We start from the raw sequence: 27075 nt of genomic DNA on the forward strand, positions 1-27075 counted from the left end.
GCCTGATTCTTGAAAGTTCCTCACATGTGGGATGGGTGGGCCTGCCTCGTGACCTCTATGCTGAACAGCTTTTCTCTTTCTCTCTCTCTGTTTAGCCTATCAGCAATCAAGGAGGGTCTGAACTGGACCGGTGGCTGTTGGGAGGTTTTCTTTAGTACTGACACTCATCAGGTTGTCTGTGTGTGAGAGACAATCCAGCAGCCTGCAGTGAGCCTTGAGTTTTGGAATTCTCGGCGGCATTAAAACAAGGTGAGTAAAAGGGGTTCCCAGAGGAGAAGGGGTTCAGGGGGACTTTAGCTACACCTAGATGAGGAAAAATGTAAAGCGTGACTCCGCTTAAACCCTCATATTCTCATTCATATTCTTCTATTAATTCTTCTATCAATTCATATTCTTATTCTCTAATTTACCATTCTCAGCCTATAGTGAGATATATCACTGTGTGTGTATATATATATATATATATATATATGTGTGTGTGTATATATATATATATATATATGTGTGTGTGTGTGTGTGTGTATGTATATATATATATATATATATATATATATATATGTGTGTGTATATGTATATATATATGTGTGTGTGTGTGTATATATATATATATATATATATATATATATATATATATATGTGTATATGTATATGTATGTATATATATATATATATATATATACATACATATACATATACACACATATATATATACATATACACACACATATATATATATATATATATATATATATATATATATATATATATATATATATATATATATACACACACACACACATATATATATACATATACACACACATATATATATATATATATATATATATATATACATACAATATTAAAAAAAATATATATATATACAGTGGATAGATAAATAGATGTTTTTTTTCCCTTATGCTGGCCATACACGCACAGAATTTCATCCGAAAATGGTTGTTTTAGGAAAGATTGTTCAAAAATCGTGCCGTTAGTGAACACAAGTTTACCGACGATTTCGATCATGTGCCCGGCTAATGTCGATGGATCCATAGCGAAAACTTTTATAGTTTCTACAAAAGTTTTTATGTGTATGGTTAAATTGAAACAAAAATAATATTCGGACTCATATTGTGCATGTTATCGAACAATCATTATGATCATGAAAACGATTATGTAAAAGAGTTTATTCTGTAAATTAATGGCCAACTCGCTTTCGACCGACGAATAATTGTTCAGTCTGCAAACGGCCGAAATTCTGTGCGTGTATGGCCAGCATAAGGCTGAGATTATTATATTATGATATTTTGCACTCAGTTGTTTATATTATGAAGCAAATATTTGCACCTTTGAGTTATTTTGTACATTCGGGGAATCTTTATGAGTGCAACATTGTAGCTAACTTTTATATCATTTATATTGTACTTGAGGAATAATTGCAGCAGCTGTTATTTGTCATTAGGAGATATATTTGTTTGGTAGTTTAGGGGAGCGGAGTTTGTACCTCTACATTCCTGTATATAGATGATATAAATGCACAGATTATTACAATATCCTTATAGAGTAAAACATTGGTTTGAGAGCATTTTGCAAGACAAGCAACATTTTATTATAAATTTTGACTTGATAAACAAGCGATATACAAGTAGCGTCATGTCACAACTGAGTATAAGAGAGAAGAGAGGTGCCCCTAACTGTAGCAATTTTTGTTATATTCAATGAAGGTTCAACATTTAGCAACTCACATGGTTGGTGATAAAAAGAGGCACATCTAATGCCTCGTACACATGCAACGATTATCGGCCGACCGATCGCCCGACTTTTGTGCAGAGTGGTGTTTTGTTGGTTGGAATGTGCCTAGACTGCACACAAATTTTCTCGGCCAACAAAAACCAACTTCAGAAGTGATGTCATGTGCTGGTTTACTTTCCGTGTGTTCTTTCTTCTCTGAGCATGCCCAGTCTTGCTCATCAGATTTTTGTCTGCCGAAATCTGTACTGACTGACGGAAAATTGGCCGTTGTGGTGACGGCCAACAAAAATTTTATAGCCTGCACACCAGATTTTTTTCGGCAGAAAAGTCGGAGTCGGTTGTTGGAAGCATCATACTAACAAGCCGAAAATTGGCAGATCGGACGTTGGCCGAAAATTCACGGCCAACTATCGACGCGTGTGTACGGGGCTGAAGAAGGCAGGCATCCGGGTTAAAGCTGTCCACGCACCGCCATCTACATCATCCCTTCCACACTGCGCTCCACAAGCGCTTCAAGCCTCGCTTTCAGATCGCTCTACTGCAGGGTAGTCTTCCCGGTCATGGCTGTAGACTGACGGCGGTGAAAGCCGGCGGTGCAGAGGATGGTCTATGTGGACAGCTTTACCCCGGATGCCTGCATACTTAGTTGTGCCTCTTTTATTCATCAACCATGTAAGTTGCTAAATGTTGAACCTTCATTAAATGTAACCATACTGCTACACTTAGAGGCGCCTCTCTTCTCTTTTATACTCTGTTCCTGCTGGATTTTGCTTCTCATCCCCTTGTGGGGGCGCCATTTGTGGATGGACATTTTATGGTTACACAACCAATCACATTGCTATAATCTTTTAATATGGACTATAAAAGGAATGACGCATTATTAAATGGTTGTGGAACGAATCATCTGAGTTTCCATGATTTATTATGGGGGAAATTCGCTTTGATTTACGAGTGCTTTGGATTACAAGCATGTTCCGGGAACAAATTATACTCCTAATCCAAGGATTTACTGTATATAATTCACTATAGGCTGAGATTGTTAAGAGACTCACACTTTTTAGTTTAAATTGAAAGATGAATATTTGCTCCTTTCTGGTGGAAACATTTGATATATTTTGTAACAAGTTGTACTGGAGGATTATCTGTAGAAGCTGTTCTTTATTTATTTTTATTTTTTTACAATACAAGTTTATTGAAAAAAATCAAAGTAACAAAGTATTGAGCATGAATTACATCATGAATAGGAACATGTTCAAAATGTTCTTTGCTTTTAAGAATATATTTGTTAATGTAGATTAGGAACAATGCGTTCGTTTATATATATTCCTGTTTATATTCACTATTAATTTATATATATTCCTGTTTATATTCACTATTAATTTATATATATTCCTGTTTATATTCACTATTAATTTATATATATTCCTGTTTATATTCACTATTAATTTATATATATTCCTGTTTATATTCACTATTAATTTATATATATATTCCTGTTTATATTCACTATTAATTTATATATATTCCTGTTTATATTCACTATTAATTTATATATATTCCTGTTTATATTCACTATTAATTTATATATATTCCTGTTTATAATCACTATTAATTTATATATATTCCTGTTTATATTCACTATTAATTTATATATATTCCTGTTTATATTCACTATTAATTTATATATATTCCTGTTTATATTCACGATTAATTTATATATATTCCTGTTTATATTCACTATTAATTTATATATATTCTTGTTTATATTCACTATTAATTTATATATATTCCTGTTTATATTTACTATTAATTTATATATATATTCCTATTTATAATCACAATACGTTTATATATATATTCCTGTTTATAATCCCTATTAGTTTATATATATTCCTGTTTATAATCCCTATTAGTTTATATATATATTCCTGTTTATAATCACTATTAATTTATATATATTCATGTTTATATTCACTATTAATTTATATATATTCTTGTTTATATTCACTATTAATTTATATATATTCCTGTTTATATTTACTATTAATTTATATATATATATATTCCTATTTATAATCACAATACGTTTATATATATTCCTGTTTATAATCCCTTTTAGTTTATATATATATATATATATATATATATATATATATATATATATATATATATATATATATATATTCCTGTTTATAATCACTATTAATTTATATATATTCCTGTTTATAATGACTAAAGGCTCGTACACTCTATAAGAAAATCGGGCAAACATTTTCATCCAACAACAGTGTCTTCACAACTTTTGAAAGGTGATTCTGAATTTTCGTTCCAAAATTCCAAAAAAAAGGGACAAACTCCAAAACTTTTCTCGTATGGAAAAAAGGAACGATTTTTGTTTAATGTGTACTGTTTTTGTACGATTTTTGTACAAGAAAAGCAGAAAAACTGCTCATGTTCAGAAACAATAAAAAAAAAAAAAAAAAAAAAAAAAAAGCCTTTGTCGTTCGATAATTTTCATACAAATTTCCTTTCATCGGTTCCGATTTGCTGTGAAACAACGAGGAAAATCAGACGATCGTTCTCCCATTCTCCCAATTTTCTTATAGTGTGTACCCCATTTTAGGCCTGGTTCACACCTATGCAGTTTGCTTTTGATCCGTTTCTGCAATGCTTTTTGCATTTTTACATGCGCATTTTTAACACATTTTTTTAACGTTATGCGTTTTGCATTTTTTATGCTTCTTTTTGGCCAATTTGTTGTTGAACAGAGTAAAGAAAAAAAATGCCAAATTCAAATTGAGGCAAAATCACAGCAAAACGCGCTACATGCTTATCTGCAGTTTCTCCATTGAAGTCTATTGAACCAAAAAAAGCACCGTTTTGCTTTTTTTAAAAAAAAAGTCCCTGACCCTTTCCAAAAACAAAGCAGCTGAAAAAAGCAAAAATATGTGAACCGTGTCCCATAGGAAACCATGGTAAATGATCTGTAGTGCATTTCTGCAAAAAGAAACCAAAAAAAAAAAAAAACACATAGGTGTCCCCCGAGCCTCATTGGTAATATCTGCTTTCTACCATTCACCACACAATACTCTGCATTGCAGGTCTCTACGGCTGGCCATACATTATACAATTTTCTTACAATTTTCTTTAGATTTACCTTTCACTATGTAGTACAAACAATGGCCTGCCTAACTGGATACAATTGCAAGTGTTGCTTAGTTTTGACCTCATATTATGTGGTTTTTGGTAAATCTAACAGAAAATTGTACAAGAAAATGTAACATGTATGGCCAGCCTAACTCTTGACTGAATAAAAGGATTTCTTTGACTTTTTTGGGTTGTTCATAAACTTTAAATGATGGTTAAAAAATCACTGAACAACACAAATCATGCAAACATTAAAATACGGATAGTTTCCATATAATTTTTAGTAATTCATATACATTGTGTCGTGAATTTGGTCTGCATTGTTTTTATTATAAATGATACATTATAGATTATTATAAATACTTTTTATAACTCTTTCTTGGTGTCTCGCCATTCAATATTAAGTGCCGGGTCACACTTGTACGATAGGGGAAGGCTGCAAATTCGCAGCGTGTTCCCGCATCGCAAACGCACATCTGGCAGTTCACACTGCCATATGCGATACGCTGGGGGTGTCAATTAAATGTTAACGACACCCCCAGTTTGATCGCATATTGCAGTGCGATCTGACAGTTCACACAGGATCGGATCGCACAAGTATGAACCACTGTGTGATCCGATCCTGATGCGGCTGAAAAAAAGGGTCATGTGCGACTTTTGTGCGGGTGCAGTGCGAATTTAGCCATACAAAGTGTATGGCTGAATTCGCACTGCACATCCGATCGCATGTAATGAAGGTGCAGTGCGCTCTGATATTACATGCGATCGCCGCACAAGCTATAGTGTGAACCGGCACTAAATGTGAACACCCAAGTGACTAACAGTGTAATAGCGGTGTAATTTTTGCAAAATTGTTTTAGGGCCAGTTTACACCACATGCAGTTCAGTGCATTTTTTTCTGCATCAAAAACGCATGGATAGTAGGTTCTATGGTTTCCAATGGCATAGTTCACACCAGTGCTAGCAGTTTCAGGGCTTTCCAGTTCCAGGAAAAAAAAAGTAGAACATGCTGGATTTTCCCTGCATTGGACTGTACTGGAACGCAGTAAAATGCATAAAAAATGCACTGAAACACATCAAAAATGCATAAAAAAATGCACTGGACTCCAGTACAATGACTGTCCGTTCACACCACATCCAGTCCAGAGCGTTTTTTTTTTTTTTTTTTTCTGTATCGAAAGAGCATGGATTGTAGGTTATATGGTTTTCAAAGGCATAGTTCACACCAGTGCAGTAAGTTGCAGGGCTTTCCAGTTCCAGAAAAAATAGTAGAACATGCTGCATTTTTCCCTGCACTGGCCTGTATTGGAACGTAGTAAAATGCATAAAAATGCACCTGATTGCACTGAAACGCATCAAAAACGCATCACAAACACCCTGGACCCCAGTACAGTGATTGCCAGTTCACACCACATGCAGTCCAGAGCGTTTTTTTTTTTTGCATCAAAAAAGCATGGATAATAGGTTTATATGGTTTTCAAAGCCATAGTTCACACCAGTGCAGTAAGTTGCAGGGCTTTCCAGTTCCAGAAAAAATAGTAGAACATGCTGCAATTTTTCCTGCACTGGACTGTATTGAAACGCAGTAAAATGCATAACAAATGCACAAACACACCGGACCCCAGTAAAGGGACTGCCAGTTCACACCACATGCAGTCCCGTTAATTTCTTTTCTGCATTGAAAAAGCATGGATTGTAGGTTTATATGGTTTTCAAAGGCATAGTTCACACCAGTGCAGTAAGTTGCAGGGCTTTCCAGTTCCAGAAAAAAATAGTAGAGCATGCTGGATTTTTTTCCTGCACTGGACTGTACTGGAACGTGGCAAAACACATAAAAAAATGTACCAAAACGCACTGGAGCACGGGTCCTTATTTAAGATTAAGAAAAAAAAGGGGGGGGGGATGCACTGGACTGCATCAAAAAACGCACTGTGAAGGCCCTGAAAAGGAAAACAGGGAAAAAGAAGAAAAAAAAGCATCTGGAATGCATCCAAAAATGCATAAAAAACGCACCGTGAACTGGCATTGAAAAGAAAAACAAGAAAAAAAGCATCTGGAATGCATCCAAAAATGAATAAAAAAAAACACCCTGTGAATTGGGCCTGATAAGTAAGACAGGAAGAAAAAAAAAGCATCTGCAATGCATCCAGAAATGTATAAAAAATGCACTGTGAAGGCCCTGAAAATAAAAACAGGAAAAAAGAAAAAAAAAGCACCCAAAAATGCATAAAAAACACCCTTTGAATTGGGTCTGATAAGTAAGACAGGAAAAAAAGAAGAAAAAAAAGCATCTGGAATGCATCCAAAAATGAATAAAAAACGCACTAGAATGCACCAACAACGTGTTAACACGCATGCAAAAACGCATCTGGAACAGATCTGGAGTGCGTCTTTGTGGTGTGAACAACAGTTGCAAAGGCTGACACCTCATTGGGTGTGTCAAAAAAAAAAAAAAAAAAGAAAAAAAGATCATGTGCTATAGATCAAAAAGATTCAATTGGGAGGGATAATTATTGGAACCGTCATCCAAATATGTGAAATCAGCCGGCCAGGAACGTCATGTTTTCCTTTATTTTGGTGGTAAAATCATAAAACATTTTTAGGGCCGGTTTACTTTTGTGTAAATTTACATTCTGTCATGCCTTGACGTGACTTACATTAAGGCGGCCTATGGAAAATAATGAGCTTCATGTCCCAAAATTTGGACTTGCTGTGACTTTTTTTAAAGTGAAGCACAAAATGCACTATGGGGCGTGGCCATAAATCAGAGAGATTTGGGGTGTTATTCAAAATGAACGGCGCCACAACGTGCCAACAATGCGTGCAATACAAGTGCCTTGTCTTATTGTGTTGAGGAGGAGATACTAAAAATGAATGGCACAACAAGTGGCGTGCATTGCAGCACATTGCAGGGTGGCGCACATTCCCGCACTCCATAGATAGAAATGGGCCCTCAGCGCACCGCTTTAATCCCGGCTTTCAAGGAATCCTAATTTGCGCCTTTTATCCAATTAGAGAGCGAACGTCAGCGGGGACAGATTATGTCGTTACATTTATTTTACATAACCCTTGTGACCTTTGATGATTGGATCTCAGGGAATAATGGGATCAGGTAAAAGGTTTTTAATTATAGAGAGAGGGGATTACCTGAGAGCAAATCCCAAATGTTCTGGAGAGTTCTGGAAAACAGAATAATCTCATTTAATGAGTCAGAAAACATAGAAGACGACCTTCCTGGGACCTTCCTGGGACTGGAGGACCAATGGCATGGGAAGAGAATTTCCCAGAGCAGCATTGGGCCAAAGGAGCTTCTCATATTGTATAAAATAAACGTAAACTACCAATTACAACATCTAATATCACAGCCTCCCCTATATCTAATATCACAGCCCCCCCTACATCTAATATCACAGCCTCCCCTATATCTAATATCACAGCCTCTCCTACATCTAATATCACAGCCTCCCCTATATCTAATATCACAGCTTACCCCATATCTAATATCACAGCCTCCCCTACATCTAATATCACAGCCTCCCCTATATCTAATATCACAGCCCACCCTATATCTAATATCACAGCCTCTCCTACATCTAATATCACAGCCTCCCCTATATCTAATATCACAGCTTACCCCATATCTAATATCACAGCCCACCCTATATCTAATATCACAGCCTCCCCTATATCTAATATCACAGCCTCCCCTATATCTAATATCACAGCCCACCCTATATCTAATATCACAGCCTCTCCTACATCTAATATCACAGCCTCCCCTATATCTAATATCACATCTTACCCTATATCTAATATCACAGCCTCCCCTATATCTAATATCACAGCCTCCCCTATATCTAATATCACAGCTTACCCTATATCTAATATCACAGCCTCCCCTATATCTAATATCACAGGCTCCCCTATATCTAATATCACAGCCTCCCCTATATCTAAGATCACAGGCTCCCCTATATCTAATATCACAGCCTCCCCTATATCTAATATCACAGCCTCCCCTATATCTAATATCACAGCCTCCCCTATATCTAATATCACAGCCCACCCTATATCTAATATCACAGCCTCCCCTATATCTAATATCACAGCCTCCCCTACATCTAATATCACAGCCTCCCCTATATCTAATATCACAGCCCCCCCCTACATCTAATATCACAGCCTCCCCTATATCTAATATCACAGCCTCTCCTACATCTAATATCACAGCCTCCCCTATATCTAATATCACATCTTACCCTATATCTAATATCACAGCCTCCCCTATATCTAATATCACAGCCTCCCCTATATCTAATATCACAGCCTCCCCTATATCTAATATCACAGCCTCCCCTATATCTAATATCACAGCCCACCCTATATCTAATATCACAGCCTCTCCTACATCTAATATCACAGCCTCCCCTATATCTAATATCACATCTTACCCTATATCTAATATCACAGCCTCCCCTATATCTAATATCACAGGCTCCCCTATATCTAATATCACAGCCTCCCCTATATCTAATATCACAGCCTCCCCTATATCTAATATCACATCTTACCCTATATCTAATATCACAGCTCACCCTATATCTAATATCACAGCCTGCACTATATCTAATATCACAGCCTCCCCTACATCTAATATCACAGCCTCCCCTATATCTAATATCACAGCCCCCCCTACATCGAATATCACAGCCTCCCCTATATCTAATATCACAGCCCACCCTATATCTAATATCACAGCCTCTCCTACATCTAATATCACAGCCTCCCCTATATCTAATATCACAGCTTACCCCATATCTAATATCACAGCCTCCCCTACATCTAATATCACAGCCTCCCCTATATCTAATATCACAGCCCACCCTATAGCTAATATCACAGCCTCTCCTACATCTAATATCACAGCCTCCCCTATATCTAATATCACAGCTTACCCCATATCTAATATCACAGCCCACCCTATATCTAATATCACAGCCTCCCCTATATCTAATATCACAGCCTCCCCTATATCTAATATCACAGCCTCTCCTACATCTAATATCACAGCCTCCCCTATATCTAATATCACAGCTTACCCCATATCTAATATCACAGCCTCCCCTACATCTAATATCACAGCCTCCCCTATATCTAATATCACAGCCTCCCCTATATCTAATATCACAGCCTCCCCTATATCTAATATCACAGCCTCCCCTACATCTAATATCACAGCCTCCCCTATATCTAATATCACAGCCTCCCCTATATCTAATATCACAGCCTCCCCTATATCTAATATCACAGCCTCCCCTATATCTAATATCACAGCCTCCCCTATATCTAATATCACAGCATCCCACTGAGCGGTACGGTACACATTTTTTGCCATTTCCATTGTCAAAAGTTGTGCATGGTACCCTAATTCCGAACTGCATCGTACCATTTTTTTGGGACCCTTTCGTTGGGGTACCAAGCACATTAGTACCGTACCAACAGGGTGGAGCTACTCTGTTGAGGTACTGTGGAAACGCAAGCCTGGTCAAGGTGTACCGTTCCGAACCGTACTGAACTGTACCGCTCAGTGGAAACGAGGCATAAGGAACCCTGGTTGAGAATAGCCGGTCATTCTCTATGTTCAGAGTTGCCCAGTCCTTAGTCTGCTTGGAGGACATCAGGTAGATGGATAAACATGGTCAGAATGGGAAAAGTCTGGAGGTCATAAGTGACAAAGAAGCTCCCATCAACAGGCTTTTGGCATTTTGCAAGAACTAAAACATACTGGGAAGGAAATCCCTCAGGGAGATAAAATCCTAATAAGTTATTTATTGTTTTAACCACTTGCCGACCACCGCAAGTACATATACTGCGGCAGTCAGCCCCGGCCAGGCAAAGTGACGTACCGGTACGTCACTAGCCTGTCACTCGCTTGTGAGCCAATAGCGGGCGAGCGCGCGCCCGCCCCGGAGCGCGCCCGCCCCGGGTCGTTCCCTAACAAGTCAGTGCGTGTGACCGGCAGACCCGATGTCCGCCGGTCACTCGCGATCGTTCGCTGGGAAGGGAGAAAGGCAGGCGGCTGATGTAAACAAGCCGCCTGTCATTCTCCCCTGTGTAAAAATGGAGATCAGACGGTTCTACTATGTAGGACCATTGATCTCTGTTTTTACACCAGTAGCCATGTCCAACCACAGTTAGAAGCACCCCCTAGGACACACTTAACCCCTCCCTCTCCAATACAGTTAACCCCTTCCCTGCCAGTGTCATTTTTACAGTAACAGTGCATATGTATAGCACTGATTACTGCAGTAATGTCACTGGTACCCCCAAAAGTGTCAAAAATGTCAGTCAGGGGTCCGATCTGTCCACCACAATGTCACAGTACCGCAAAAAAAAACGCAGATCGCCGCCATTACTCTTTTCACCAAAAATGACAAAAATCTTTCCCTTTGTTAGTAAACGCGATAACTTTTGCGCAAACCAATCAAAGTACGCTTTTTGCGTTTTTTTTTTTTTTTTACCAAACATATGTAGCATAAAACAAATTGGCCGAAAATGTTAAAAAATTTTGATTTTTACATTTTTTTTGGGGAATTTCATATAAAAAAATGTGAAAAATATTGTTATTTTTGCAAAATTGATGCTCTTCTTTTGTTTATAGCGCATGATGAAAAAATCGCACAGGTGATCAAATACCACCAAAAGAAAGCTCTGTTTGTGGGAAAAGAAAGGACGTCAAATTCGTTTAGGTACAGCGTCGCGCGACCGTGCAATTGTCTGTTAAAGTCATGCAGTAATAAATCGCAAAAAACCCCCTGGTCAGGAAGGGGGTCAAATCTTCCGGGGCTTAAGTGGTTAAAAAAAATACTTTGTTACTGAGATTATATTTGCCATTAGGATCTCTTTACTAATACATTACAAATCCTAAAATCCATATAAAGGCATCTATATGACATATATGGCATCCAGAAGCTTTCTATTCTGACCAAGCCTACCATATGGTCACTGACCATGCAGGACAATATGCTGCACTTACCATCGTTCAGGTTAAAGTCCTAGAAATGATAAAGTAATTATTTTTTTAATTAAATATTTGATTTAATTATTGTTTATGTCTGTGACCACCAAAAATATAAAAGACTTCAGAAAGTCAGTTTATTATTTGGATCTCTAAAAGGAGATGTTGCAGCGACTAGGAATGTGTTATCGTAGCACCAGAGACATCTAGTGTCCGGAAAACAGTAATGCACCAAATAAGGAAAAACGTCTTCATAAATGCTGCTGTATGTTTAGTAAATATTCTGTAAAGCTGAGTTAAATTTTATAATACTCTAAGTCTATTTATTTTGTGTGTTTTCGCTGTATGTGAATGTTATAAATCAGAGTCTCTATTATTTTCATTTATTTGTTGCATCTGAAGTTCCTGGTTGTTCCTGCCACGGTGAGCCAAAAGATGAAAACTGACCACCTAACACAGATCAGTTTCTGCACTTTGCGTGGTCAGTTTAGAACAAGGAAGGAAGGTGACTGGCAGGCTGCCAGTCACCTTCCTTCCTTGTTCTAAACTGACCACACAAAGTGCAGAAACTGATCTGTGTTAGGTGGTCAGTTTTCATCTTTTGGCTCACCGTTCAGAGGTACAGGACACTGTGCAGACACACAGCATGCCTGGATTGGGTAGTTTGTTCAGCCTTCATGGCCCTTGGCCAATCACAGCCTGCCTGTGGTACACACCCCCTTCCAAAGACAGTCTGCTTCTGGTACACACCCCCTCCCGATGACAGCCTGCCTCTGGTACACACTCCCTCCCAATCACAGCCTGCCTCTGGTACACACCCCTTCCCAATCACAGCCTGCCTCTGACACACACTCCCTCCCAATCACAGCCTGCCTCTGACACACACTCCCTCCCAATCACAGCATGCCTCTGGAACACATTCCCTCCCAATCACAGCCTGCCTCTGGCACACACTCCCTCCCAATCACAGTCTGCCTCTGACACACACTCCCTCCCAATCACAGTCTGCCTCTGACACACACTCCCTCCAAATCACAGCCTGCCTCTGGCACACACTCCCTCCCATACACAGCCTGCCTCTGGCACACACTCCCTCCCATACACAGCCTGCCTCTGACACACACTCCCTCCCAATCACAGTCTGCCTCTGGAACACATTCCCTCCCAATCACAGCCTGCCTGTGGCACACACTCCCTTCCAATCACAGCCTGCCTCTGGCACACACTCCCTCCCAATCACAGTCTGCCTCTGGCACACACTCCCTCCAAATCACAGCCTGCCTCTGGCACACACTCCCTCCCAATCACAGCCTGCCTCTGGCACACACTCCCTCCCAATCACAGCCTGTCTTTGGCACATGCTGCTGACCAATCACAGCCTGCCTCTAGCACACACTCCCTCCCAATCACAACCTGTCTTTGGCACATGCTCCTGACCAATCACAGCCTGCCTCTGGCACACACTCCCTCCCAATCACATCCTGCCTTTTCAACAAACCCCCTCCTAATCACAGCCTGCCTCTGGCACATGCCCCTGACCAATCACAGCCTTCCTCTGGTTCATACCCCAGACCAATCACAGCTTGCCTCTGGAATATGCCCCTGACCAATCACATCCTGTCTCTTGAATACAGCTCCTGCTCTTCAGGCTGCAAGGTCTATGAAATACAGGCACATGGTGTGCCTGCACAGAGTCCTTTGACCACGCCCCCCACTATCAGGAAGAAGAGATGAATGGTCACATGACCTTGTAAAAAACTTAAGAAAGATCATTTTTGAAACTATGGAAAATCAGTTAGGGTGCTGGAATTGTTAAAACTAGAAATGTATTATTTGTTTTGTTATGAATTGAAATTCGGATGAAAATGTAGTTATTCAGAGATTTGGATGTATCCGAATTTCTGAATCAGAAACAGAAAATATACGTCCAACCAATCAGGTCCTGCACCATCACCCTAAAATAGCATAGCCAAAAATACTGTAAGGAAACAAAAGGGCTAAACCAGTGCTGAACAGCCCACTCTGAGAGACAAAACTGACTAGTTTGTATATAAAAAATATATTTTATTTGATACAATACTAATAAAATACCATACAGCAATAGTACAGCAAAGACATGACAAAAACATGTGTAAACCTCTTAATTCCCCCAAATCCAAAATGTCTGAATCACAGTAGTAACAAATGTCAACGAATCCAAAATAAATGGTAATGAAACAAATTATCGGAATTAAAAAAAAAAATGAATTTTAATTTGAAAATCTATTTGAAATGGAAACACATTGCAATAAATACAGTAAAGCATAAAAGTGAAATAAGATGATGATTCCTATTTAGGGTGCTTTATATAATAGAAACAAATAGAATAGAATAGAAAAATAGAATAGAAATGAGTAGAATACAATAAAATAGAATGAATATAGCTGTCTTTTTCGAAATTTGAATTCTGAATAAATTTGAATTTCAAATCCATTTGAAAACTACGAATATACGAAATTAATTAGAATATACAAAACAATTCCGAAAACGAATCATTCTAAGATAACAAACATGACAAAATGAAAATATTAACTTAACAAAACAAATCAGAAATTAAACGAAACAAATTTTTCCATCGCGCACATCTCTAGTGATAACTGTATTAGAAATTGTCTATAATATTGTATAAATCACATCTACTGTAACCACTTGAGCTCCGGAAGGTTTTACCCCCTTAATGACCAGGCCATTTTTTGCGATTCGGCACTGCGTTGTTTAATCTGACAATTGCGCGGTCGTGCGACGCTGTACCCAAATACAATTGACGTCCTTTTTTCCCCACAAATAGAGATTTATTTTGGTGGAATTTGATCACCTGTGCGATTTTTCATTTTTGCACTATAAACAAAAAAAGAGCGTCAATTATTATTTTATTTCAGGTACTTGTATAGCGCTGTCAAGTTACGCAGCGCTTTACATATACATGGGAGAATTTTTAAAAAACGCAATATTTTCTACTTTCTGCTCTAAAACATTCCCAATAAAACATTAAAAAAATCTAAGGCCAATTTGTATTCTGCTACATATTTATGGTATAAAAAAAAATCCCAAAAAAGCGTATAATAATTGGTTTGCGCAAAAGTTATAGCGTTTACAAACTACGGGATAGTTTTAGAGTCGGTTCACCCTAAGGCGACACGACTCTGCACGACTTCGGGGGGACTTGCAGGGACTTCACATAATGGAAGTCTATGCAAGCCGCTCCAAGGTCGCCCCGAAGTACTACAGGACCCTTTTTCTAAGTCGGAGCGACTTGTGTCGCTCCTATTAGAACGGGTCCTGTAGCGGTCAATGGACCGCGAGGGAGCGCGACTTGTCATTTAACATTTTAGGCCAAATTGTTTTTTGCTACATATTTTTGGTAAAAAAAAATCGCAATAAGCGTATTTTGATTGGTATGCGCAAAAGTTATCGCGTCTACTAACTAGGAGAAAGATTTAGGTCATTTTAATATTTTTTTTTTCTTACTAGTAATGGCGGCGGTCAGCGATTTTTAGCGGGACTACGACATTGCAGCAGACAGATCAGATCCCTAACTGACATTTTTGACACTTTTGGGGGGACCAGTGACATCACTACAGTAATCAGTGCTAAAAATATGCTCTGTTACTGTAATAATGACTTTGGCAGGGAGGGGGTTAACATTGTGGGTGGTCAAGGGGTTAAATGTGAGCCTAGGGGAGTGACTCTAACTGTGGGGGGGCGTGGCTTGTGAAATGACCATAGAGACGTGTGTTCCTATATAGAAGGATCACAGGCGCTCTGTGATCATTCCAGGGAGAAGAACGGTCAGCTGTGTTTACAACATTCGACCGTCCTTCTCTCTCAGCGAGGAGCGCTCGCCGGTGTCAGGCAGCAATCGGAGCCGCCTGCCCGCTGCATCGGCTTCCCCGCAGACGAGCGGTGGTGCGTGCTTGCCCCCTAGCTCCCTGCGTGCGACTGACGTATACCTACGGCGGTTTGCGCAGGAGCGGCTGCCTACCGCAGTATAACCGCGGCGGGCGGTCGTAAAGCGGTTAAAAAACAAACCATTAAATTCGTTTTAAGATCTGAAAAATGTAATATTGAAACCCCCAGTAATAAACAATAGAGAGGGACAGTAAAATCATTATTTGGCCAATTATGTAATCTATGCCCCCAAAGCTGTCCAATTGTAACCCATCTATCTTTAACACAACTTTGTTGCAAATGATAACACACAATGTATTTTCTTTTAAATGTAGCCATCTGAGAGTGGAATCGGCTATTGGTGACTATGAACAACAGCTCACCCGCTGCCAGCGCCTTGGCTCCTGGTAGTGCCCAAGGTGGACCCACCACACCTCGCAAGGGGCCTCCAAAATTCAAGCAGAGGCAGACACGTCAGTTCAAGAGCAAGCCGCCGAAGAAGGGTGTCAAAGGGTAAATGGACAGCTCTGTTTTTGTTTTGTGAAAGCTTCACATTTAGCCAATCATTTGTATAAATTCAAAGTTTGTTATCAAGTTTAGATACAAGTCATATCGAGGTCAGCGATGGTTTTGTTAAGTGGCTTTCCAACAAGGAAAGAAAGCTGCCAAATAGCAACTGCAGAAAAGAATTTGTGGAAATTTAGTTCATGATCTACCACTTATATGAACATATTCGGGGGAGTCCTTTTCCTAATGTAATCTTTCCATAGGGATCCCCAAAAACTCTGTCCTTGAACCCCTTCTATTTTATATCTACATATCCCCCTAGGTCAGTGGATAGTCTCCCATGGCTTTCAAAACCATCGCTGATGAAACCCAAATTTATCTCTCCGTTTCTCAGCTTCTCCCCTACTCTCTTCTCATTCATCACTAAATTACTAACTGACATGTCGGTATGGATGGTACGCCCCTCCCTTATTTGGTAAAACTCCACCTTGGACAGAAGCCGACACTATAGAGTACAGATGGCCGGAGACAGAAGAGGTTCCAGGAAACGAGCAGAGGTCAGAGCACACGGGGGGCAAGCAAAAACGGTTGGGGAAGCCAGGGTGGGTACACGGGAAGTCAGACATAGAATACAAGAAGCGGGAGCATGGAGAAACTAGGAAGTTGCTCAGGCAACATGAGCTGCACTGAGCATATACTGTATACAGAGAAGCAGACTGGGATACGGACCAGGAAGTGATAGAAGGAAAGGAGATAAATCCACAGAAGAGCAGGCAACGCCCATAGGTGAACACAGAAGCTGGTAGCACATGTGAGTAGAACCACAGGTCCAGCAGAAGCACTGCAGCAAGGAGGTAAGAATTTCACAAACAGGAAACTTCAGGCTATACCATGGGTGCCCAACCGGTGGCCACCGTCCTTTGATGTGACTCGCAACCTTCTGCTTTAGGATTGCAGGTTGGCAAGATCATGGGTTGCTGAACTGCCATCCCAAATCATCAGTGTTGTAGATGGAGCCAGTGGTAGGGGAAGCAAGCGGCTGCGAAGGGAGCATGGCAGCATAAAACCGCTGCTTCCTATACCGGTTGAGAGGTGAATTGGCGCAAGAAGAGGTCTCAATAAAGTCTGGTCCTGGGGACCCGGGGGAGGGGGAGGAGGGGGAAGGGAGACAACCAGGGGTAGGGGGACCCCCAAAGTTCAGGGGGTAGCTGTCCACTGTAGCGGCTGCCGGCGGAAGAGACAGAAGAGATCTCTGGGGGGAGACAAGAGGGAAGGCCTGAAGAAGGAGCGCATGCTCCGATAACGAGTCGGCGTAGCGTCCCGCATCACCGCCAGGAGTGACATCAGGATCCCAGGACCCACGAGTGCCAGCGTTCCACCAGCTGAAGGGGAGCCCGCGGACACCACCGAGGCCGTCCCTGTACACACGGAGGAACCCCCCCCTCCCCTGCCGCTCTCACCGGGATCCACTGCCTCCACTGCCAGGACCCGCTCCAGTGATGCTCCTGATGATCAACATTACTTGACCAACTGCCTCTCATTCACTGACTAAATGTGAGTGTGTTACTGCAGCACATACTTCAATAAATGTATTGCTGCACTTAGAAGGCCCTGCGCTGTCTTCCCTCTTGTTTGCTATACCGGTGCCCATGGGTGTTCAATTTGTAGCTGTCATCCTTTGATGTGGCCCGCAACCTTCTGCTATTGGATTGCAGGTCAGCAAGGTCACAGGTTGCTGACCCGCCCTCCCAGAGCATCAGTGTTGTAGATGAAGCCAGCGGTAGAGGAAGCAAGCAGCTGCTGAGGGATCATGGCTTTCTCTACTGCCGGCTCAATCTACAACACTGATGCTCTGGGGTGTCGGGTCAGCAACCTGTGACCTTGCTGACCTGCAATTCCAGGGCAGAAGGTTGCGGGCCACATCAAAGGATGACAGCCACCAGTTGAACACCCATGGGCACCGGTATAGGAAGCAGCGGCTTTATGCTGCCATGCTCCCTTCGCAGCCGCTTGCTTCCCCTACCGCTGGCTCCATCTACAACACTGATGCTCTGGAATGGTGGGTCAGAAACCCATGATCTTGCAATCCCAAAGCAGAAGGTTGCAGGCCACAACAAAGAGTGCAGGCCACCCGTTGGACACATATTGTTTAGCCTTAAGTTTCCTGCTTGTGAAATTCTTACCTTCTTGCTGCAGTGCAGTGTTCTTGCTTCCTCTGCTGGACCTTTGGTTCTACTCACATGTGCTACCAGCTTCTGTGTTCACCTATGGGCATTGCCTGCTCTACTGTGGATTTTTATCTCTTTCCCTTATAATGCTTCCTGGTCCCTATCCCAGTCTTCTTCTCTATGGATAGTATATATACATGCCCAGTGCAACTCGCGTTGCCTGACACACTTCCTAGTTTCTCCATGCTTCCGCTTTCCCATGTTTTAATTGTATTCTATATCTGACTTCCTGTGTGCCCACTTTGACTTAGTCTACCATTTTTGCTTGCCCGCTGCGTGCTCTGACCTTGACTTGTTTCCTGGAACCTCTTCCGTTTCCTGTCATCTGTACTCTGTACACATGAGTGGTCTCAGCATCTTCATCTGGCCGTAGCTGGGGGCCCGCGACCTGTTTCCAGTCTGCTGCAGGTCCATCCCCTCCATCAGGGGCCCTGGTGAAGAAGCAGGCTATGCACTGGGGAACCCCGAGCTTGCCTTCTACAAGGGCTCACTACCATAGGAACCTGACACCCAGGCCCTAAATTTCAAACCTGTCCTTTTAATTTCAGGAAATAGCCCTCCCACCAATGTTTATTGTAAAATATATAATATAATAATAATTAAAAATAATAATAATCAAAAAAAAAAAAATAACATTTCTATGTATATTTTTTAGATTTGGTGACGACATACCTGGAATGGAGGGGCTTGGAACAGGTGAGCCATGGATCTGATTATATCTCTTTTGAATCTAAAAAGTGCATTTTATCAAAAACCTTAAAATTATTGAATATGAAGGAGGTGGATTTCCAGTATAGATAAAGTAAAAAAAAAAAAAAAAATCTGTATTTCGAACAACCATGGAGCTCCCTTGTAATCTGGTAATCTGGTGATTTGGCAATGGTAACATTCTGCCTCTTTCTGTGCCTTAATACATTTTCTATAAAGTTCCATTATTATTTAATCATTTTTTTTTTTTAAATTAAAGCCTTATGGTAGTTGATATTTCCCTAATGATCCCTGGGATTTTTCTGGAAAAGAATAATTAAAAAAATTTGATTTTAGGACCTTTTCCTTCCCTTGTTATTTACTTTTGTTTCCTTTCCGCTTTTCTTCCTGGTGAATATATAAATATTAACCACTTTACCACCGGAGGATTTTGCTGTCTTACGTCCAGGCCACTTTTTGCGATTCGGCGCTGTGCGAATTTAACTGACAATTGCGCGGTCGTGCGATTTTTACTTTTTGCGCTATAAACAAAAAAATAGCGTTTATTTTGAAAAAATAACAATATTTTTCACATTTTTGTATATGAAATTCCCCCAAAAAAATGTAAAAATCTAAATTTTTTTAAATTTTTGGCCAATTTGTTTTCTGCTACCTATGTTTGGTAAAAAAAAAATCACAATAAGTGTATTTTTATTGGTTTGCGCAAAAGTTATTGCGTTTACTAACTAAGGGAAAGATTTCTGTCATTTTTGGTGTTTTTTTTAACGCAGGACTGCGACATTGCGGCGGACAGATCGGACCCCTAACTGACATTTTTGACACTTTTGGGGGTACCAGTGACATTACTGCAGTAATCAGTGCTATAAATATGCACTGTTACTGTAAAAATGACACTGGCAGGGAAGGGGTTAATTTTATTGGAGAGGGAGGGGTTAATGTATGCCTGGTGCTTACTAACGTGTGTGGGGGAGGTGACTGAGTGACACAGGGACAGATCGCATGTTCAGCTATGCTGAACACTCCGATCTGTCACTCCCTGTCACTTAGGAGATCCGCCCACTCTGTTTACACAAGCGGGGCGGATCTCCAAACTAGATTCCCCGACGATCGTGGAAGAGCGACCGCGATCGCCGCTGCTCCTCCTCTGGCCCGACTCCCGCTGTGACTGAACACAGCGGGAGCGAGCCTCCGGCGGCGCGCGAGCGCCGCCCACATGGGGCGGAGTCCAGCGACGTAGGTCTACGTCGCTGGACGATAACGAGCCACATTGCTGCAGTAGCAGCAATGTGAGCGGAGGCAAAGTGGTTAAATAGATAAATATGGATACAATTTAATACTGAAAACAAAATATTACTGTACATTTTGTTCCCCACTCCTGGCTTATTAAAAAGAAAAAGAAAATACACAAAAATTATCAGACGTAGCTAAAGTAAAAAATCAGAAAAGGGTTATGCAGATAGTGGCAGGTCATCCTTGCACAATTATTCACATTCGCCCTAGACATACTTTATATGCAGTATTGGGTACCATACCTGTGTCTGCTTCTGCCATATTGGAGTGGACCATGGGTATGCTGAAAAAGCCTTGATTGCATGTGAGGCCTCTTCCATTATGGTAGAAGCAAGCAGAAACAGAACTTTGCACGTGTAGGCACACCAAATATGGCAAATAAACAAGATTTTCATGCTCACAAGGTGAAAGAAATGTAAGTTTTATATTTTTATTGAGAAATTATAAAAGAGATACAACTTAATATTTTTTATTTTATTATATATTTTCATAAATAATAATAATAATATAAAAAAAACTAGCGTAAAAGTTACAAATACCCATTTATTTTTATTTTGTTATGTTTTTTTCTTTTTTTTCATTCATTGATTTATTCATTTGTTTTTTTATTTTGATTAAATACTAATACTAATAATAATAATTCATCATAATAAACTTGTGTAAATATTACAAATATCCATTTATTTATTTTATTATTTTTTTTTGTTTTTTCATTTTCCTTGATTTATTCATTTTTGTATTTTTATTGAATAATAAATATGATAATAATAATATAATAATAAAAAAACGTGTGTAAAATATTACAAATACCCATTTATTGATTTAATCATATTCCTATTTCTTTTTTTATTGAGTTACTCATTTTTGTATTTTGATTAAAAAATACTAATACCAATAATAATAATTAAAAAAAAAATCTTGTGTAAATAATACAAATACCCATTTATTTATTTATTTTTTTATTGACTCGCTCATTTTTATATTTTGGATGATGATGATGGATGTTGGATGATGATGATCTAGCATAAAGATTACAAATACCCATTTATTTATTTAACTTTTCATTGATTTATTCATTTTTGTGTTTTGTATGGTATATGGTGGATGGTGGGTGGTTGATGATGATGAGGATGTTGATCTAGCATAAAGATTACAAATACCCATTTATTTATTTATTTATTTTTTTAATTTTTCATTGATTTATTCATTTTTGTATTTTGTATGGTAGATGGTGGATGGTGGGTGGTTGATAAAGATGATGATGATGATAATCTAGCATAAAGATTACAGATATCCATTTATTTATTTTATTATGTTTATTTCATTTTCATTGATTTATTCATTTTTGTATTTTGATTAAATAATACTAATACTACTACTAATAACAATTAAAAAAAAATCTTGTGTCACTATTACAAATACCCATTTATTTATTTATTTTTTAATTAATTCATTCATTTTTGTATTTTGGTTGATGGTGATGGATGTTGGATGATGATGATCTAGCATAAAGATTACAAATACCCATTTATTTATTTATTTTTTCATTGACTCGTTCATTTTTATATTTTGGATGATGATGATGGATGTTGGATGATGATGATCTAGCATAAAGATTACAAATACCCATTTATTTATTTATTTTTTTCATTGATTTATTCATTTTTGTATTTTGGATGGTAGATGGTGAATGGTGGGTGGTTGATGTTGATGATGATCTAACATAAAAATTACAATATTAATGTATCTATTTTAATATGTTTATTTCTTTTTCATAGATTTATTCATTTTTATATATTGATATAATTATCAATATTTATATATTGAGATTATTATTATTATAATATTGAAACAAAATAATAGCAATTAAATACAATAATAATAATAATAATAATAAACCTAGAGTAAAGATTACAAAAACCCAGTTATTAGTTCTAAAGCTTTACAAAGCTTTACAAACTCACATCCCAAGAATGCGGCACAGAACAGATTCAGAAGTTGGAGAAATTTAAATCAATATCAATGTTCAAACCATTTGGTTTTAAAGTACCAAACTCATAGATCCGCCTCGTCTCTTTATTTGAAATCTCTTTCCTCATACCAGAGCCTCTCCCATATTTAGTCCCGGTTCACTGTAGCGCGACTTGTCAGGCGACTTGGTCGCCTGACAAGTCGTGCTCCATTCTGTGCTATGGGAACCGTTCTAATAGGAGCGACTCAAGTCGCTCCGACTTAGAAAATAGTTCCTGCACTACTTTTGGCCGAAGTCGGAGCGACTTGCATTGACTTCCATTATGTGAAGTCCATGCACTAGTCACCCCCGAAGTCGTGTCGCCATAGTGTGAACCGACTCTTAGAGTGTAACATGTAACATGGTTGTATGACCTACATACATTTTAAGAATTAGAAGGCATTCCATCTGCTAAGATATGTATATGAAAAAAGCACAAAAATGTAAAAAAATTATGAAAAAAGATTGTTTTCTCTTTTGCAGACATTACCGTCATCTGCCCTTGGGAGGCGTTCAGTCACTTAGAGCTACACGAGCTGGCACAGTTTGGCATCATCTAAGAGATCATCGGAGGAACTGAGGAATTTTTTTCAACTTTCAAAAAAACAAAAAAACTTTATACGCCATTCATTTCCTTGTTGATGACAAGATTCTATGAGGTTTTTTTTTGTAAAATGCTAGCAAACCGACCAGTCCAGTAACCAGATACTAGCGCTTTTCTTCGACCTCTAGGGCTCTGCTCCTTCATGTTTGGTGACCTCAGTTGGTGTAGATCGTGATGAAGTCTTCATTGCACATTTATAGAACTTTTTATAAAGATGTAATCTGTGCAATCCGTGCCGTGTAGGTCATAGCAGACGGTGTTCCTGCTTCTCGCTAGAAGTTAAATAGTTTGTGCTTTGTCTATAAATAGATACAATGTATAAAATTGCTCTATAAATGAATGTTTTGCCTCTTCTACCTCCGAATGTTTTTTTGTTGAGCGACTTCTCAGTTGAGAAATAGGAATTTTTATTTGAAATAGATATTTTCTCAGATGTAAAAGTTGTATCTGAAGTCTTGCATTCTAAGATCGGATGTACCGTAGATAATAATATTACTAAATGCAGTTTTTAAAGTTTATTTCACGCCAAAAACTTTTTTTTTATGGATGGATTGGGGAAGGGTTAGAACTCTTGTTGGGTTTTGAATACTATCCAGGTATACCCTCACTTCCTTAACCACTTCCTGCCCCGATCAAGTTCTGGCATTTCTCTCCTACATGTAAAAATCATCTATTGTTGCTAGAAGATTCCCGAACATATATATATATATATATATATATATATATATATATATATATATATATACGTATTTATTTAATATATATATATATATTATATATATAATATTTATATATTTATTTAATATATACTTATATGTACACACATATATATATATATATATATATATATATATATATACATATATATATTTTTTTTGCACAGACCCTGGAGAATAAAATGGCGGTCATTGCAGTTTTTTTTATCACACAGTATTTTCTCAGCAATTTGTACGAAGACAATTTTTTGAACTTTAATGCAAAAAAAAAAAAACACAATATATAACCCAATTTTATTTTGGTAAAATATTAAAGAGGAATCACTAGATAAATGTTAGATCCTTCCTGTGTAAAACAACTTACATAGTCAGGCTAAAAAAGGCACAAGTCAACCTAGAACTAGTTCTGTAACAGCTGGAGGGCTGCCAGTTTGAGACTTCTGATCTAGAAGCTATATCAAAAAATAATAAGGTATAAGTCAAATGATATAGTGACCATAAGCCATAACAAATATAATTACATTCCCATATTTAATTATTCATGAAGTCGGGTCATTTCATGCTTACCCTTCACATTTTTTGTTAAACCAGAGACAGCTTTTCTGCATGAAGTCAAGCAATAGGGTATTGTGTGACCATAGGAGGTACATCGGGACCAAATTATAATAAATAAATATTTATGGTGTGAGTGTTTCAATTCTCCAAAATACAAATACAGTATGTTTTAATATGAATAGTTTGTAATTTTGTAAATCAATAAATGATGACGTTTTAATCTGACTTTTTCATATATAAATATGTAATATCTAGTACCCTTTAAAAATCCCACAAATCCCATTTTCTTTCTTTTAATAATTATAATTAATTAAAACAAATTATTAAATGGAAAAAAATAAATGTCATGAAAAAATAAATAAATACATTAAGTTGTTTTAAATAAATAAAAATGTTTCAAAATAAATAAATATCAGAAAATAGCATTTCACACCTATTACAAACCAAGAATTGAGCAACATAGGAATACATTCTACAAATAGCCCCCTTGAAGAAGTATTTGTCAGATTTGTGCATTATTGTCTCTATAAAAAAAAAATTAAAAACATTTATTTATTAATTCCTAATTTATAGAGCTGACATATAACATAGCGCTTTACAGAGCCTTTAGAAGTACCGCAGTCATATTAATGGCAATTTAGTGACCTAAAAATAACCCTAGAAGTAATTTTTCTTATAAGGTTGTAGGAAGCGAAAATAGGATTTTTGGAAAGTAGCTGGGATTTAAGGTGTAACTAAAAATACAATTAATAAAGAATTTAAAAAAGTAGTAACTTATTCTGCACCCCTTCCAGTGGTGTTGAGTTTTCATCTGTTGTGCCCAATCATTCCACCAGTTTAAAAAATTCTGGTCCTGGGGTGACAACGCTTCCTAAGCAGCAATGCTGAGGTCAGCACATCAGTGCTTACATTTTGTAATCCACAGGGAGCACAAGGCATCATGGGACATCGGCTTCATCGGAGGGGAACTTGCACCTACAAATACCGCACAGGTGCAGAAATTGGAGGTATTGAGTATTGAGAAATAAAAAAATAAATAATTGTCCAAAACACTGACTAGGGTCAGCCTACAACAGGATACGAAATGTTTAGGATAGAGTTTAGTTATACTTTAAACCCAGGACCTCAGTGCTGCAAGACAGGATTGTTGACTAAAGAGCCCCCCCCCCCACCAAAAAAATAGGGAATAGTTCAATTTTCATTGATTTTACTTATTTTCTAAAGTTGACTGCTCTGTTAAAATTCAGTGATTAAAAAAAAAAAAAAAAAAATTGTACAATTTTAAAGAGAACCTGTCATTCAAAAAATATTTGGACATTTTTATAAGTTTGCTAATGTGGTGTTTTGGTGGATATTCAGATTATTTACCCTTCCTAATGTCCTGAATGGATCAACACAGTGTTATGTATTCTCTATCATGTCAATGGGCTCCATAGTAGGACATCTGTTAAAATAATTACATATAATATGAAAAAAAAAATTATATATAATTATTATTATTATCATTATTATTAATATATGTATAAAAAAATTCAATAAAATAATGTATAGAATTATGTAATAATTCTATCAATAATATCCACATAAAAAGCAAAAATATATCTATATAATTATGTTATTATTATTATAAAATATAAAAAATATGCTAAAACCAATGTTTTGCCACTGAGGCAGTATGAATATGCCTGGAGGGGACGGCCGTACCATCCCAGATCCACGCTAAGTGCATTTTAGAAAAGGATTGATCTGTGTCTTATACAAAAAAGTATTCTTCCTGGAAATAAACATTTTCTTCACTTGTTTCCTTTGTTTCATTTGATTCTGGTGGAGAGTTTGGAAACATAGTTCCTGATTAGGGATGGGGGAATGGTTCAGCCCAGATTTTTGGGGCGTTCGACCGTTTGTCCCGCTGAATGATCACAATGCCCTCTGCTGCCCCACAGTGCATTGGAAGCCGTGATTGGCAAAAGCGTTGTGTCATTTACCACCCAGCACTGATAGGCACTCCTATTATGGTGATTCTTTAATCACCTACAGTATGTAATCAATCTGTACTCGCTCCCATAGTCCCATCAGTGCTCCTCTCCTCTCCCTGTATGTGGGATCATGTCAAACACACATCATACACCATAATATATGACCGTGCATATGTTGCTTATTTTGATTCCACCATTTTATAAAATCTAATATTTTTAAAGCCAAAGGGAGTTTAGGGTGTCCATCAAAAGGAGACCCATAAACCCATATGAGAATACCCTTCCTCAACTTTTGGGGCAGCCCGTAGGGATAATACATTTTCATTAGGTAATAAAAATCCATCCTTTACTTGCATTTCTTTTTTTTTTTTTTTAATAAACATTTTATTGAAAATTTTTATAAGCATACAGGTAAGGGTACATTGAATGTATAAAAAATAAACACCAAAATGCGGTTTAACCACTTAAGCCCCGGAAGATTTTACCCCCTTCCTGACCAGGGCCTATTTTGCGATTCGGCACTGCGTGACTTTAACAGACAATTGCGCGGTCGTGCGACGCTGTACCTAAACGAATTTGACGTCCTTTTTTTCCCACAAACAGAGCTTTCTTTTGGTGGTATTTGATCACCTGTGC

General features: G+C 38.2%; 1 protein-coding gene across 2 annotated transcripts in view; it reads left to right on the forward strand.

The window, feature by feature from the left end:
- Positions 1-27075, forward strand: part of PDE6H (phosphodiesterase 6H) — a gene marked incomplete at its 3' end in the record, with an annotated part of 169828 nt that overhangs the window by 22774 nt on the left and 119979 nt on the right. The window contains exons 2-5 of one of the 2 annotated variants that reach the window (XM_082265074.1): positions 96-253; positions 16180-16357; positions 19235-19275; positions 23072-23699. In XM_082265074.1, the coding sequence (XP_082121200.1) occupies positions 16212-16357; positions 19235-19275; positions 23072-23148 (264 nt within the window). In that variant the 5' untranslated portion in view covers positions 96-253; positions 16180-16211. Of the gene's footprint in view, positions 1-95; positions 254-16179; positions 16358-19234; positions 19276-23071; positions 23700-27075 lie in introns of those variants that run through there. The other variant, XM_082265075.1, reaches the window with a different exon arrangement.

Source organism: Pelophylax lessonae (assembly GCF_965119305.1).
Source record: "Pelophylax lessonae genome assembly, chromosome: 8".
NCBI classification, from domain to species: Eukaryota; Metazoa; Chordata; class Amphibia; order Anura; family Ranidae; genus Pelophylax; species Pelophylax lessonae.